General features: G+C 42.8%; 2 protein-coding genes across 2 annotated transcripts; both read right to left on the bottom strand.

Annotated features, from left to right (window-relative positions):
- Positions 1-3,818: 3,818 nt before the first annotated feature.
- On the bottom strand, positions 3,819-7,568 carry CHCHD2 (coiled-coil-helix-coiled-coil-helix domain containing 2). Its single transcript, XM_030536872.1, has 4 exons — positions 7,407-7,568; positions 6,086-6,332; positions 4,764-4,920; positions 3,819-4,185 (listed from the first exon to the last, which is right to left on the bottom strand). Exons 1-4 carry the CDS (start codon positions 7,454-7,456, stop codon positions 4,175-4,177), a joined length of 465 nt encoding a protein of 154 aa, XP_030392732.1. The 5' UTR covers positions 7,457-7,568; the 3' UTR covers positions 3,819-4,174.
- Positions 7,569-9,402: 1,834 nt separating this feature from the next.
- Positions 9,403-11,561, bottom strand: NUPR2 (nuclear protein 2, transcriptional regulator). The gene is made up of 2 exons (XM_030536896.1): positions 11,229-11,561; positions 9,403-10,670 (listed from the first exon to the last, which is right to left on the bottom strand). The coding sequence occupies exons 1-2, from the start codon at positions 11,550-11,552 to the stop codon at positions 10,662-10,664; spliced, it is 333 nt and encodes a 110-aa protein (XP_030392756.1). The 5' UTR covers positions 11,553-11,561; the 3' UTR covers positions 9,403-10,661.
- Positions 11,562-14,367: the final 2,806 nt, after the last annotated feature.

Below are 14,367 nucleotides of genomic sequence, written 5' to 3'. Positions count from 1 at the left end.
TCCGCAATGGCGCAGCTTTTGTCTTCCGACTGAAGACAGACGCTGCTTCTGAATTGCCACTGCCGCGGAAACGTGCGTGTCACCCTAACGGCACATGGACTGCCCCCGCCACCCGAGACAGCAATTCAGCACGCTGCTTGGGGCGGCAAAAACAGTAGAGCCGGCCCTGCATCCACCCCAGTATCCTCTCTACCGACAGTGGCCAATGCCAGGTGCCCCAAAGGGAGTGAACCTAACAGGTAATGATCAAGTGATCTCCCTCCTGCCATCCGTCTCCACCCTTTGACAAACAGAGGCTAGGGACACCATTCCTTATGCATCCTGGCTAATAGCCATTTATGGATTTAACCACTATGAATTTATCCAGTTCCCTTTTAAATGCTGTTATAGTCCCAGCCTTCACAACCTCCTCAGGCAAGGAGTTCCACAGGTTTACTGTGCGCTGCATGAAGAAAAACTTCCTTGTATTTGTTTTAAACCTGCTGCCTATTAATTTCATTTGGTGACCCCTAGATCTTGTATTATGGGAATAAGTAAATTACTTTTCCTTATCCACTTTCTCCACATCATTCATTATTTTTTTTATACTTCTATCATATCCCCCCTTAATCTCTTTTCCAAGCTGAAGAGTCCTAGCCTCTTTAATCTCTCCTCATATGGGACCCGTTCCAAACCCCTAATCATTTTAGTTGCCCTTTTCTGAACCTTTTCCAGTGCCAGTATATTTTTTTTGAGATAAGGAGACTACATCTGCACGCAGTATTCAAGATATGGGCATACCATTGATTTATATAAGGGCAATAAGATATTCTCAGTCATATTCTCTATCCCCTTTTTAATGATTCCTAACATCCTATTTGCTTTTTTGACTATCACTGCACACTGCGTGGATGTCTCCATAGAACGATCCATGATGACTCCAAAATCTTTCCTGATTAGTTGTAGCTAAATTAACCTCCATCATATTGTATGTACAGTTGGGGATATTTTTTCCGATGTGCATTACTTTACATTTATCCACATTAAATTTCATTTGCCATTTTGTTGCCCAATCACTTAATTTTGTGAGATTTTTGAAGTTCTTCATAGTCTGCTTTGGTCTTAATTGTTTTGAGCAGTTTAGTATCATCTGCAAACTTTGCCACCTCGCTGTTTACCCCTTTCTCCAGATCATTTATGAATAAGTTGAATAGGATTGGTCCTAGGACTGACCCTTGGGGAATACCACTAGTTACCCCTCTCCATTCTGAAAATTTACCATTTATGCATACCCTTTGTTCCCTATCTCTTAACTAGTTCTCAATCCATGGAAGGATCTTCCCTCTTATCCTATGACAACTTAATTTACATAAGGGTCTTTGGTGAGGGACCTTGTCAAAGGCTTTCTGGAAATCTAAGTACACAATGTCCACTGGATCCCCCTTGTCCACGTTTGTTGACCCCTTCAAAGAACTGTAATAGATTAGTAGGACATTTCCCTTTACAGAAACCATGTTGACTCTTATGATGATCAATGTGTCTGACAATTTTATTTTTTACTATTGTTTCAACTAATTTGGCTGGTACTGATGTTAAGACTTACCGGTCTGTAATTGCCAGGATCACCTCTAGAGCCCTGTTTAAATATTGGCGTTACATTAGCTATCTTTCAGTCATTGGAACACAGGCCATACCTACAGATTGAGGGAGTGTTTCCTAGAAAGCAGTGACTCTGATAAATGTTTATGGGTCATATTGGACAAGCAACTCAACATGAACTCCAGAGTGATGCTGTGCCAAAAATGGGGTAGTGTAATCTTAGGATGTATAAACTGGGGAGTAGTAAGTAGGAGTAGGGCCTGGGAGGAGATTTAAAGGACAGATTACAAACCATAGTTAATAGTTCTGCAATTTCACATTTGAGTTTTCAGAAATCTTGGGTGAATGCCATCTGGTCCCAGTGACTTGTTATTGTTGAGTTTATCAATTAATTCCAAAACCTTCTCTGACACTTCAATCTGTGACAATTCCTCAGATTTGGGAATCTCCCTAACATACTCAGCTGTGAAGACTGAAGCAAAGAATTTATTTAGTTTCTCCGCAATGACTTAATCGTCTTTAAGTGCTCCTTTTGTATCTCGATCATCCAGGGGCCCCATTGGTTGTTTAGCAGGCTTCCTGCTTCTGATGTACTTAAACATTTTGTTATTGCCTTTTGAGTTTTTGGCTAGTTGTTCTTCAAACTCCTTTTGGGCTTTTCTTATTGCATTTTTACACTTAATTTGGCTGTGTTTATTATGCTCCTTTCTATTTACCTCATTACGATCTGACTTCCACTTTTTAAAAGATGACTTTTTCTCTCACTGCTTCTTTTACATGGCTAAGCCACAGTGGCGCTCACTGTGTTTTTTAATTTGAGATATATATTTAAGTTGGGCCTCCATTATGGTGTCTTTGAAAAGTGTCCATGCAGCTTGCAGGGATTTCACTCTACTCACTGTACCTTTTAATTTCTGTTTTAACTAACCTCCTCATTTTTGCATTGTTCCCCTTTCTGAAATTAAATGTCACAGTATTGGGCTGTTGAGATGTTCTTCCCACCACAGGAATGTTAACTGTTATATCATGGTCACTATTTCAAGCAGTCCTGTTATAGTTACTTCTTGGACCAGATCCTGCATTCTACTCAGGACGAAATTGAGAATTGCCTCTCCTCTTGTGGGTTCCTGTACCAGCTGCTCCAAGCAGCAGTCATTTAAAGTGTCAAGAAATTTTGTCTCTGCATTTCATCCTGAGGTGACGTACCCAGTCAACATGAGGATAACTGAAATCCCCCATTATTACTGAGTTCTTTATTTTGATAACCTCTCTAATCTCCCTTAGCATTTCATAGTCACTGTCACTATCCTGGTCAGGTGGCCGATAATAGATTCCCTACTGTTATATTCTTATTAGAGCATGGAATTACTATCAATAGAGATTCTATGGAGCATGTGGATTCCTTTAAGAATTTTACTTTATTTGACTCTACATTTTCTTTCACACAGTGCTATTCTTCCCCTCTCCTTCCCCATGACCTGTCCTGTTCTTCCGATATATTTTGTACTCCGGAATGTGTGTGTCCCGTTGATTGTCCTCACTTCACCAGATTTGTGCTGCCAGTCATATCAATATCCTCCTTTTAGACTTTGGCATTTGTGTACAAGCACTTTAAAAACTTGTCACTGTTTGTCTGCCCTTTTCTGATGTGTCAGACTTTTTGTGAATGTTTCTCATCTGATCTGGCCCATATTTCATCCTCGCCTCCTAACTAAAGCCCAGAGAATCTCTATCAATAGACTCTCCAAGATAGGTCTCTTTCTGATCCATGTGCTCCCCTGCAGCAATCGGCTTTCCCCCCCATCTCTGTTTACAAACTGCTCTGCAACCTTTTTAATGTTAAGTGCCAGCAGTCTGGATCCACTTTGGTTTAGGTGGAGCCCATCCTTCCTGTCTAGGCTCCCCATATCCCAAAAGCTTCCCAACTTCCTAATAAATCTAAACCCCTCCTCCCTACACCATAGTCTCATCCACGCATTGAGAGGCTGAAGCTCTGCCTGTCTACCTGGCCCTCCAAGTGGAATTGGAAGCATTTCTGAGATAGAGGTCCTAGATTTTAGTAGGGATCAGACTTTCAAGAACGCTCATCAGCATAAATAGGGCATGTGTGTGTGCTCTAAATTCTCCTGAAAACATTGTCTTTAGGCTAACATAGGAGGGGTGTTTCCCTAAAGATGTATTTCCACATCTTATTCCCACAGAAAGTGATAACTCTTAATTCACAGGCTCGTTAGACACACTTCAAACATTGAGAATTTTATTTAGTCTTGGTCTCACATTTACACAACTGCAGCAATGTAATCAGCAGAAAACTAGTTTTGATTAAGCCCCTTGAAATATTTTGCCCATCTTCAGAATCTTATACAACTCCCTCCCCTGATCTCTCATTTAGAACTATCCTGTTACAATCCAGCATGTTTATCAATGTGGCAGAAAAATCAAAAGGCCCCTCTACGTTTTGGGCATTCAGTTATGAATATATGAACTAACAAGATGTCACAGATAGCTTTAGACTTTAGAAGTGTACTACTGAAGCATCTTTTAATTTTAGATCTTTGAATGCTCATTTTCAGCTTCTTCATTCTGTAGAATTTGATTAGGCTAAACCTGTAAATTAAACAAACAGTTAAAATTAGTGACAAGATAAATTTTAATGCCAAGAAAACCCTTAATCCACAGGTAGTGAACAATCTGCTTTGTATGATTCGGGAAGACTTAATTCCTCAGTGACATTAGGGTTCACTAGGTTTCATATTCCACCTGTGCTTGCGTAGACTAACTGTTGCACAATTGGCAATTTCTCCTCAATAAAAAGCAGAGCAGCAGAGATGTGTGATGGAGAGTAACACCCATAATTAGACAAGAACTGTAAATGCACTTGTACTAGCTATGCTTAGCTCTGTAAAGTTTGAGTTACCACTCCTTTGGAGTCCACCTTTAATTTCAGACTTGGATATGCAAAGAAAGAAACAAATTAGAAGCTTTTGTGCATTCTTTCAGTTCCATTGGAAATGACTACAGGGGGCTCTGACATGCAAGTCAGAATGGATATTACCAAGTACCATGCTGTTTTTTGTCCACTTCTGACAGACTAGGAACAGGTCCAGTTCTTGAGATAATTAATCTTATTGATTTAGGTGATTTAAGTTTGTACCAGACTACACACAACTAAGTAAGCTACTCACCATTAGCAAACCTGCATTGCTTCAACACCTCGCTGAAGCCCTCACACAGTTTGAGGTCACTCTGGTTCTGTGCACACTCCAAAAACTGCTTCATTTCATACTGGCAGGGGGGATACTGGGACTGCTGCTGATATGCAGGCTGGGCTGCTTGAGGCTCCTGAAAAGGAAGCCACAGAAGCACAAATTCACATATTTGAAAAAAGGTGAACACTGATGAAGATTTCCAGCTACAGAGAACCACACTAAGAGGACTTATTACAAGAGGTACATATCTGCTTATTTCTTCCCCTGTGAAGAAAGCAGCAGGAGCTCCCTTAGAAGCTGTGCAACTTTCAAATACTAGAGGTAATATCCTGGCCCCACTGAAGTCAAAGGGAGTCTTCCCAGTCTTAGAAATTTAGGATTTCTATCCAGAGTTCAGCAACATAAGAACTGTCCCTAAAGGGATTCAAATCACAACACAGGGACAAGAGTATCCAAAAAAGCCTGGTCCCAAGCATCACATTGGTGAATAGGGGTCAATTTAAATTAAGTAAAACATTAAGGTATTTTCCTGGTCCCCTTTATGTTTAGGAGACTTCTTGATAATTGAGCTAATGTTTTGGATTGCAGTTATGTCTGCATTTTAAAGAAAACTGATCAGAAAGGGCATTAATGGAAGGCTGATCCATAATTCTCTACAATCTTTCAGTAAGATTAAGAATTTGGTACAAAAGCAGAACAAGATAAGATGTTCAAACGTAGCTGACAGAATCCGAGCTTTACACCTAGCCTCTAGCTGACCATCTTAATCAATCTAGTCTTTTTTATACTTGAGTGAAAAGCAGCACATGGAAATTCTCTTGTGCACAAATCCAACAGCTAAATATTTCAGACCTTCATCCCAAACTCTTAATGAATCCTAGAATGGCAGTTAATGCTTGAATACCCCCAAAGCTTCCACCCTTAACATCTTATTACTCTGATGGCTAATCTACCAATCAAACCATAAAGGCATTAGATTTACCTGAGCATATCTGTTACACACCCTTTTTTTGAGGGGTTGTGGCATGGGGTGGCAAGAGCCAGTCACTTCTAAACCCAGTATACCCATCACTACATGATATTACCTATTTAAACTATCTGAAGTACATTTCATAAATGGTAAGGCGGTAACTGCTTTGCAAGATAAATATACTAGAATAGAATTATGCATGTATCCCCATATACCATCTCCATGCATTAAGCTGTCATTAGGCCTATACCGTCAGTCACTATGGCTCACCTTACAAGTTTCCCATTTCCTACATAGCTGACTTAATATACAATATCAAGCCATGTACCTGGTAAGTAATGTCAGGCCTTGCAGCTTCAGAGCTGCTTCCTCCTCCAAATCCTCCTGTCATGGCATGACCCAGCGTGTGTCCTACAGCTGAGCCTACTGCTACTCCTGCAGCTGTTGTAGCCATCTGCGCCATCAGACCAGGCTGCCTTGGTGCAGGAGATGCCACCGCAGATGCAGGGGCAGGTGTTGGTACTGGTGCACGAGCTGCAGGGGGTGGGGGTGCAGCTCTCATTTGCGGTGCACGACTGCATTAGAAAAATATCAATTAATGCAAAAAAAAACAAACAAACAAACAACCACCAACCTTTAGAAAAAGCTCCCCATTTAAAAGCTGAGTTTTTGAATACCTGTAATGTTTATACCACATGCATGTCTTGCAATACTAAGGGCTTGACTACACTACCTGCCTAATCGGTGGGCAGTGATCCATCTATTGCATCTAGTATAGATGTGATAAACTGACTGTTGAGTGCTCTCTCGTCAACTCTGGTACTCCACCAGAATGAGACGTGCAAGCGGAGTCACCCGGAGAGCGTCAGCCATTGACTTACTGCGGTGTCTTCACTGCAGTCAGAAGATCTAAGTACCTTGAGTTCAGCTATACTAGTTATGTAGCTGAAGCTGTATAACTTAAATCGATCCCCCTCCTGTAGTGTAGACAAGGCCAAGTCAGAGTTGTTCATGCATTAGGCTTACGTCCCCTTTTTGAGAACTTCATAAAGATTTCACAAACGGGTACATGAGATTCAGACCCTCTGCCCATAATGCGAATGAAAAGAACAAGTGTGTGAACCATGGGATAATGGACCTGTCGTGGATTTTCAAACCAGAGCCAGTTGGGTTTTGCTAAGGCTAATCTACAGCCCGTCCACCCTGTAGGTGCCACAAACGAGTTCAGTTCACGACTGTTAAGACACGACCCAACCCGGTTACAAATCGGACCGTTTCTAGGCCGGTTAAACATTTACCGCCTGGACGAGGCCACAGCGCTCAACAAACAACGTCTCCCTCTGCAGGAGAAGAGGACGGAGACTGTTACACAACCGAGGCCCTCGATCGTCCTGTACGGCGGGCCTTGGCCCCACTGGACACCCGCCCGCCGCTCTGCCAGAGCTCCCGCTGCCCCGCGCGCACCGCGCTCGCGTGAAAGCCCCCGGCTCGTGAACCCGGATCCTCGCCAGGGCCGTAGCTGAGTGTGACAGCGCGGGGGGGGGGCTGCACTCTGCCAGGCCGGGGGAGACAAGGTGAGATTTACGGGACACCCCCTCCCTCCGCCGGCCCTCAGCGCCCTCCGGACTCCCCGCCCCGCCCCCGCTCACCTGGCCGGGGGCGCCATGCGGGACGTGCGGCTCCTACTGCCCCTCGGCATGGCGGCGGCTGCAGGCGGACTCGCTAACGGCCGGGACTGCGGCGGCTGCTGCTGCACCCTCTTTTCCCTGCCAAGGCCGCGAGCCTGACTGAACCGCTTCCGCTTCCGCCCCCTTGAAGGTCACCGGGCTTCCAGCAGTCGCGCGCCCTGATGATGTCACAAGCGCGCCCGGCATAGGGGGCGGGGCCAATCCTCAGCGACAGCCGGAGTTCTGTGCTCACTCTTGTTAAGGCGCCTCTGGCCCAGTCTCCACCCCCTGCCATTAGGGTGACCAGATGTCCCGATTTTATAGGGACAGTCCCGATTTTTGGGTCTTTTTCTTATATAGGCTCCTATTACCCCCTCACCCCCATGCCGATTTTTCACACCTGCTGTCTGGTCACCCTACCTGCCATAGATGGGAGACTCTGCTAGTGTCCCCATCAACCTGCCCTCGGACCAGCCGCCCTCTCCAAGCCAGGCTGGGAGAGGAGGGACCCACTGAGGACGCTCTGCTGGTATCTTAAGAGCTTAAGCCTTTAGAGCTATCCTGTATCCCCACAGAAGCCCTGCTGGGTGGAGAAAGGATGTTCTAGGGCTGCCCCACATCCTTGGTTAAGACCCTGCCTATAGGCTGATGGATGTCAATTTTAACTGGCTGCAGTATTGAGAAGTCAAGTGCAACTACTGGGACAGTCAGAACCTGTGACCCAACAGGTGGTCACTGTACCTGTAGAGTTGATCTTAACATTTGCGAGCTGAAATCTTATTTATAAATGGTCAGTTTTAAATGATAGAAGAATGATAAAGAACCTAATGTATCTGTTTGTACAGCAACCATAATGGGGCCCCACTCCTGATGGTGACCTCTAAGTGCTGTCAAAATAGAAATGTGAATTAATAATAGAAAAAGCATCTCATGTTAATATCCCTCACCAGCACCACTGTTCAAAATTCAAGCCAAGAGAATGAAAAATAACAAATATTCAGAGGAAACCAATTGATAAAGTGACTACACAGCCAATAAATGCATTTGGTAGGAAAGTCTTAGAGTGGAATGATCTACAGTCAAATTACACAGTCTTGTGAATACTGTTATATAGAGTCTGTTTAAATGAGTTGTTATATATTGAATTAAGCCATGTTTAGTGAATGTGAAAGGTTTTTTCATGTGTCTGAAACATGTTAGTACTATACAAATACTACTTCCAAAAACTTATTTGGGTACAGATTCTCGCACAAAGCACCCTGTAATACAACACCTGTTCACAGCTGTTCAGCTAAAGTCCTAAATGTTTTTCTCTCTTTTAAACTGTGATTGGTCTAGCATGTGTGATAAATTATACTGTTCATTTAAATTTATTGCTACCTTTTAATTTTGATCTATTAATAATTTCATCTGTTCTCTACAGCATGTATCAATTCCAACTTTATAGCATTGTTAATAAACAATCAGAAGGAGTGGCAGACATCTCCCCCCTCTACCTTTATTTCATATCTCACTGCCGTAATTAACATTTTCTGTTTAATCCATATTTAATTTCCAGCTCCCCAAAAAGCATTGTGTCATTTTTGCATACAGAGGGGACCTATCATCATATTAGACAACTGTTGGTCAGAAAAACTATGACCATGATTCCACACAGAGTTGTGTGCAGGAACAGCTGTCTACCCACATACAGCTCATTTAAAGTCTTTAAAAAAACAATCTTAAGAGCAGCAGGGGAACTGATAGAACCCAACTCCCAAAAACTGCCATGATCAAAATCAGATTACTTGTGTGATTTTACTGACAATAAAAGTTACTTTTTTTAAAATAAGCCAATAATACCTTTATTTACATATATTCAAACAGCTATCATTAGAAATGTTATGTACAATTAACCAGTATATAAAAAGTTACTACGTACAGCCCAATGCCAATATACATAACCAGTCATTTAAAAACAAAGAAAAACACCAACGTTGCCCTAACAGGAGTTAAAAGGGATATACTTAATACAAACTAGATAAGAGTGTGTTAATTTACTGTGGTTACAACACTTAAGATCAATAGAACTTGATGAGAATGTATATTTCAGTTTATTTTGTGGTTTTTATACCACTTAATATGTAGTTACCCCTGTATTTTAGGTCCTAGATCCTGCAAACATCTCTGCTCACAATTTTATATGCCTGTGTAAATCACTGTGAGACTACTCAAGTGCCTGTTCTTTGGAGCAAGAACCATATCAACAATGCCTGTTGCAGTTGTGAAGCATCTAGCATAATAGAGTTCTGATCCTGATGAGAGCCTCTTGCTGCTACTGTAATTGCACGTGCGTAACTTTAAGCACAGCAGTAGCCTTATTATGGTACACAATGGGACTGCTCATGTCAGTAAAATTAAGCACGTGCACGATAGGGGCCTTAGTCAGTTTCCCCTATTTGTACGGGTCTTTCCAACAGCAATAAGGGACAGAGATATTTTTGAAAAGTGAAGAAAAAAAAAAGATATTTGAAACTACTTTAATCCCCCTTAAAAAAACAAAACAACCCTCTTGATTTCATGTAATGGTGTCCCATTACATGCCTAAAACCTCCCTAATTTATACCGCTTTGAAAATCACAACTCTGTCACTTAAGCCCTGATCTTCCAAACTCACATGTGCAGTTGGATCCCAGTGCCCACACTGACTCCAACTTTGTTCTTTGTGAGTACAAGAGATCCACCTGCACATATGATCATGTAAAATCAAGGCTTTAATTAACAACCCTGAGATTTAAGGCCCCAATCTTGCAAATTTTTACACACCTGAGTAAGCTCATGAGTTCAACAAGACTACTTAAAGCATGCATCTGTGGACCCTGCAACAGGGTCTACTAGCAAGGAACCCTGACTTCAGTGAAGCTTCACCTGGGCACAAGCATCCATACTAAAAGATATGATTGCAGTGCCTTCAAATGTAAAGTCTCCAAGACACAAACCCTGGCTTCATATTTGTCTGTAAAGTTCTTAGCATACTGTTGGGATTATATAAAACAACACAAGATGAGGCAAAAAAAGTACCAAGGACCTTGGTCTTATTGAAAAAAGTTTCACTTATTTGTCCTGCAAGACATGGTATTTAAGCAGTGCAGCCGGTGAGGTTAAGGAGATCCCATTGCATAGCATTCCTGAACAGGGCTCCCTTTTTCTAAGGGGAACAGTAGGTGGAATGTGGGAAGATGTTTAACATCCGCTCTGCTATTCAACCTGCAAGAAATGGACACAAAACATTCTCTTTTAGTTACATGATCAGCTCCTGTGTGACATTTCACAGTTTCATTTAAACATGAGGTAAGCCGACCCTCTTCCTTTGTAATCAGCACAAAACCATCCTCCCGCAAAAATATTTACAGTGGTCAGGCAGCTCCTTGGGCTGCACGTGCTGATGCTTCGAAGTAAGAGGGCGAAAGAGCAGCATATAGAGAGGTGATGACGTTTTATCACTGCAGTTAGTCTTAACGCTCATTATTATTTATTTGTATTACCACATAGCTTAAAGGTCCTAGTAATTGGCCCTGGTCTCCTCTGTGCTAGGTGCTGTCCTAACAGAACAAAAAGTCCCCATCTCAAGAGGTTTGGGGCTCGCCCACCACAACAGCGAGTTGGGTGTGCAGTGGGTATGGCAGAAAAACTAGTGTTGTGGTGGCTGCAAAGGGGTTTCGGGGTGTGTGTGTAAAGCACTCAGGTCACCTCCTTGGGAAGGGTGGTGAAGGGGGACACACACACCGCGCCCCCCCCCCCCCCGGGGCCTAGCGCGTAACTCGCCCTGATGCTGCGCCTCCCGGCCCGGGTGGAGCGAGGCCCGCGCTGCTCCCGGCGGCGCCGCTTGGCCTGGCTGTTGCGCAGCTTTTGCGCGATCTTCCTCTCGTGGCCGGCGGGGAGGTAGCGGTTGGTGCGCAGCTCCCTCTCCCGGCGGCTGCGGCCCTTCCCGCCGGAGCCCGGGCCCCGCGGCCCGCTCCACTCCCGCACGTTGTACCACTCGTACGGATCGTAGCGGGCCTCGGCCTCCTCCGCCCCAGGGGGCGCTGCCTTCTGCGGCCCGGCCGCACCCAGGCCCCCGGACTCCTCCCAGACCCCCGGCACTGCCATGCCTGCCCAGCCCGGCTCTGTCTGAGCGCTGTCCCGCCCACCTGGGGGAGGGGACACTCCGCTCCGCCTTCCCATTGGCTCTGCCGCGGAGGGCGGGCTCTAACTCACCATAAACCCCACCCCTCCTGTTGCGTCATAGAGCATGTTGCGCCCTCTTTGAAGGTTCCCGGCCTCTGGGCTTGCAGGGTTGCTATGGCAACAGAGGCCTATGCCAAAGGTTCCCTCTCTCACTTCTCAGGCCTATGCGCGGAGGGGCATGTCCCTTGCCCCAGATATATACACAAGGGGATTGGTCCTGCCCCCAAGTCTATATACAAAGTGTCCTGTACAGCAGAGTCATACCCAAAGGGGGTGTCTCCTGCCCACAAATCTATATCTGCCAGGGGTGGTCCCCTGCACCCCACATCTATATACAAAGGGAGCACTCATTTTGTCTATCTAGAAAAAAGGGGGGCCCAAGCCTATATACAAAGGGGACTCTTGCTATCTCTCCCTGTATACTAAGAATGGGAGGCTCTCTCTTGCCCAATGCACATCCTTTTTGGCACACAGGATCGCTACAACTCACCATGGGATTGGGATATGTTAGAAAAAGAAGAGCTTCAGAGATAGGTGGCAAAAAATTAGAGATTAAAAGGGTTAGGACTTTTTAGTACAGAGAAGGGACAGGATAGATGTAAAAAGGATAATGAAAGGCATTAGAAAAAGAAAATTGGGCACTTCTGTTAGATACTTAATACACATTAAAGTGAAAGGCAATATACCTAAAATTGATTAAAGGAAACACTTGTTTAGACAGCACAATTAACCTGTGGATATTGCTGCCACAAGATAGCAAGCTTATTCAGATTTCAAAAAGGATTAGTTGTTTACAGGTATACTAGAAGATCTACAGCTATGTTACAAATATATGATGAAAAGATAGTCCTTGCCCCAAAGAGCTTACAACAACCTAAGTATGTGTACACCATAGATAAATTTGTCCCTCTGATTTCCTGATCCCTACTTATTCAGTTAATGTAGGAAAGTTTTTTTCCCCAGTTAGGGGCCTGAGCAAATATCCACTGAAGTAAACAGAAGGACCCCTGTTGAAGTCAATGAACCTGGGATTGGGCCCTGTGTTTGTGAGTAGTTGTTGTGTTTTTGTTTTGTTTTGTTTTTCCAAGTGGCAGAGGGAATCAGCCAAAAGCAAAATCTCAAACAGCTTTATTTCCAATTGCAGGCAGGTATATCTCTTATTTGTATTGTACGCAAGCATTCAGAAGTTCATATATTTAATATGATTTCTACCATGCAACATTATAACTTAATGCTCAAGTCCAAGGAGGAATAATTACCAGAAGAGAAAATTCGTCATTCCTTTTCCTCAGTTCTTTGCTGATATGTAAGGGATGTGCAAAAGACTAGAATTATATTAAATACTGCTAGGAAATTATTTCAGCATTGTTATGTATGATGTTGCTGTTCTCTGATGACTAGTGATACTCTCTCTGCATGATCACATCATTAGTATTATCAGCTTGTAAAGTATTATTAGTCTGAAGCACAGCTTGAATCACGGATGTAATTTCTGTTAATTCCCGTATTAAAGAGGAGACAAACAGATCGCTTATATTGCAACAAAATATTTTATAAAAGCAAATCAGTGAGGTAACCTGCCCATTTAGTGTGATATATAAAACAAATAAACCGCACAAATAATTTATTTAAATTTATTGGACTATACAAAATGGTTTGCAAGATTTTCTTTTAATCAATTGGACTATGTGAAACCGTTTGCAGATCTGGAACTTTATTATTGTCTCAGAAGCTAATTCCTCCACCTTCTGAATCTCTGTCATTCTTTTTCCAGGACTTTTTTCCAATCTGTCAAGATCTCCATGACATATATCTTTCCCTAAATGTCCCTGTTTTTTTGGTTTTGTTTGTCAGCCAGGAAATAATATTTTTAATAATTTTTTATGATATTATTACTTCAGCTGCCAATTTAACTAGGCTGAAAAATATTTGTTGTGCTGTATTTATATGAAAAATATTCCATGTGTTTCTATAGGTTCTCATACAGAATTTGGATTCAAGATAATAGTAATTTCAAATTTTGGAACTAGTTTTGAATTCTCTCTCCTAAATTGGGCCCGTGGTGATTCCCAATAGAACATCCTATATAAATCAGCCATTGACATGGAAAGCATCATTCAAAAGTTGACAGAGCAAAAACAAATTGTGTTCCACCTGAAGTAAAAATTCAGGACCTAATCCTGTACCCATTATCTATTGTGAAGAGTTGTGTCCTCAATGCTCAGTGACTTTAATGAGAATTTGAAGTGCTAAGCACCTCTTAGGCACTGCCTGGGTTCTTACATTATACATACAAATATTCTTGACTGGAGACTTTGTACTTGGGGGCTGAACTTCAGAAATGTGACTGTTGCCAGGCAAGAGATAGGGTTGTTTCTGTTCCCCCACACCTCACCTTTATTATCTTTTCTGTGCAACCAGACTTTTTTTCACCACGCCAGTAGAAATTAGAGCCTAGACAGCAATAGACATTTATTTAAGCTTAAACCCTTGTTAGAGAGCAAGAACAGCCTTTTTTATTGTTAAGACATTTTTATGAGTCCTGAGCAATACATCTCTTCTCTTTGCTACAATAAATTCACAATGTGTTTCTGTGTATTGATATTGTTCCATAGAACAAAAGAGGCACTAATGGCGTCATTTGAGCAATGAATGCTGCCATTGTGTAGCTCTGTTGTTTCTTGTTCCTCAGGAAATGCTACAGAGGCTCATATTGTACTGACTTACTGTCTGTTAG

Source organism: Gopherus evgoodei, chromosome 17, assembly GCF_007399415.2.
Source record: "Gopherus evgoodei ecotype Sinaloan lineage chromosome 17, rGopEvg1_v1.p, whole genome shotgun sequence".
NCBI lineage: Eukaryota > Metazoa > Chordata > Testudines > Testudinidae > Gopherus > Gopherus evgoodei.
This window is presented reverse-complemented; position numbering and strand designations above follow the sequence as displayed.

Excerpts from the sequence above, each read along its gene's own strand:
- CHCHD2 (XM_030536872.1), bottom strand. The coding sequence starts at position 7,456 with ATGCCGAGGGGCAGTAGGAGCCGCACGTCCCGCATGGCGCCCCCGGCC. Across the intron at positions 6,333-7,406 it reads CGCATGGCGCCCCCGGCCAG|TCGTGCACCGCAAATGAGAG; the intron begins GTGAGCGGGGGC and ends TTTCTAATGCAG. Across the intron at positions 4,921-6,085 it reads GGCCTGACATTACTTACCAG|GAGCCTCAAGCAGCCCAGCC; the intron begins GTACATGGCTTG and ends CTTCCTTTTCAG.
- NUPR2 (XM_030536896.1), bottom strand. The coding sequence starts at position 11,552 with ATGGCAGTGCCGGGGGTCTGGGAGGAGTCCGGGGGCCTGGGTGCGGCC.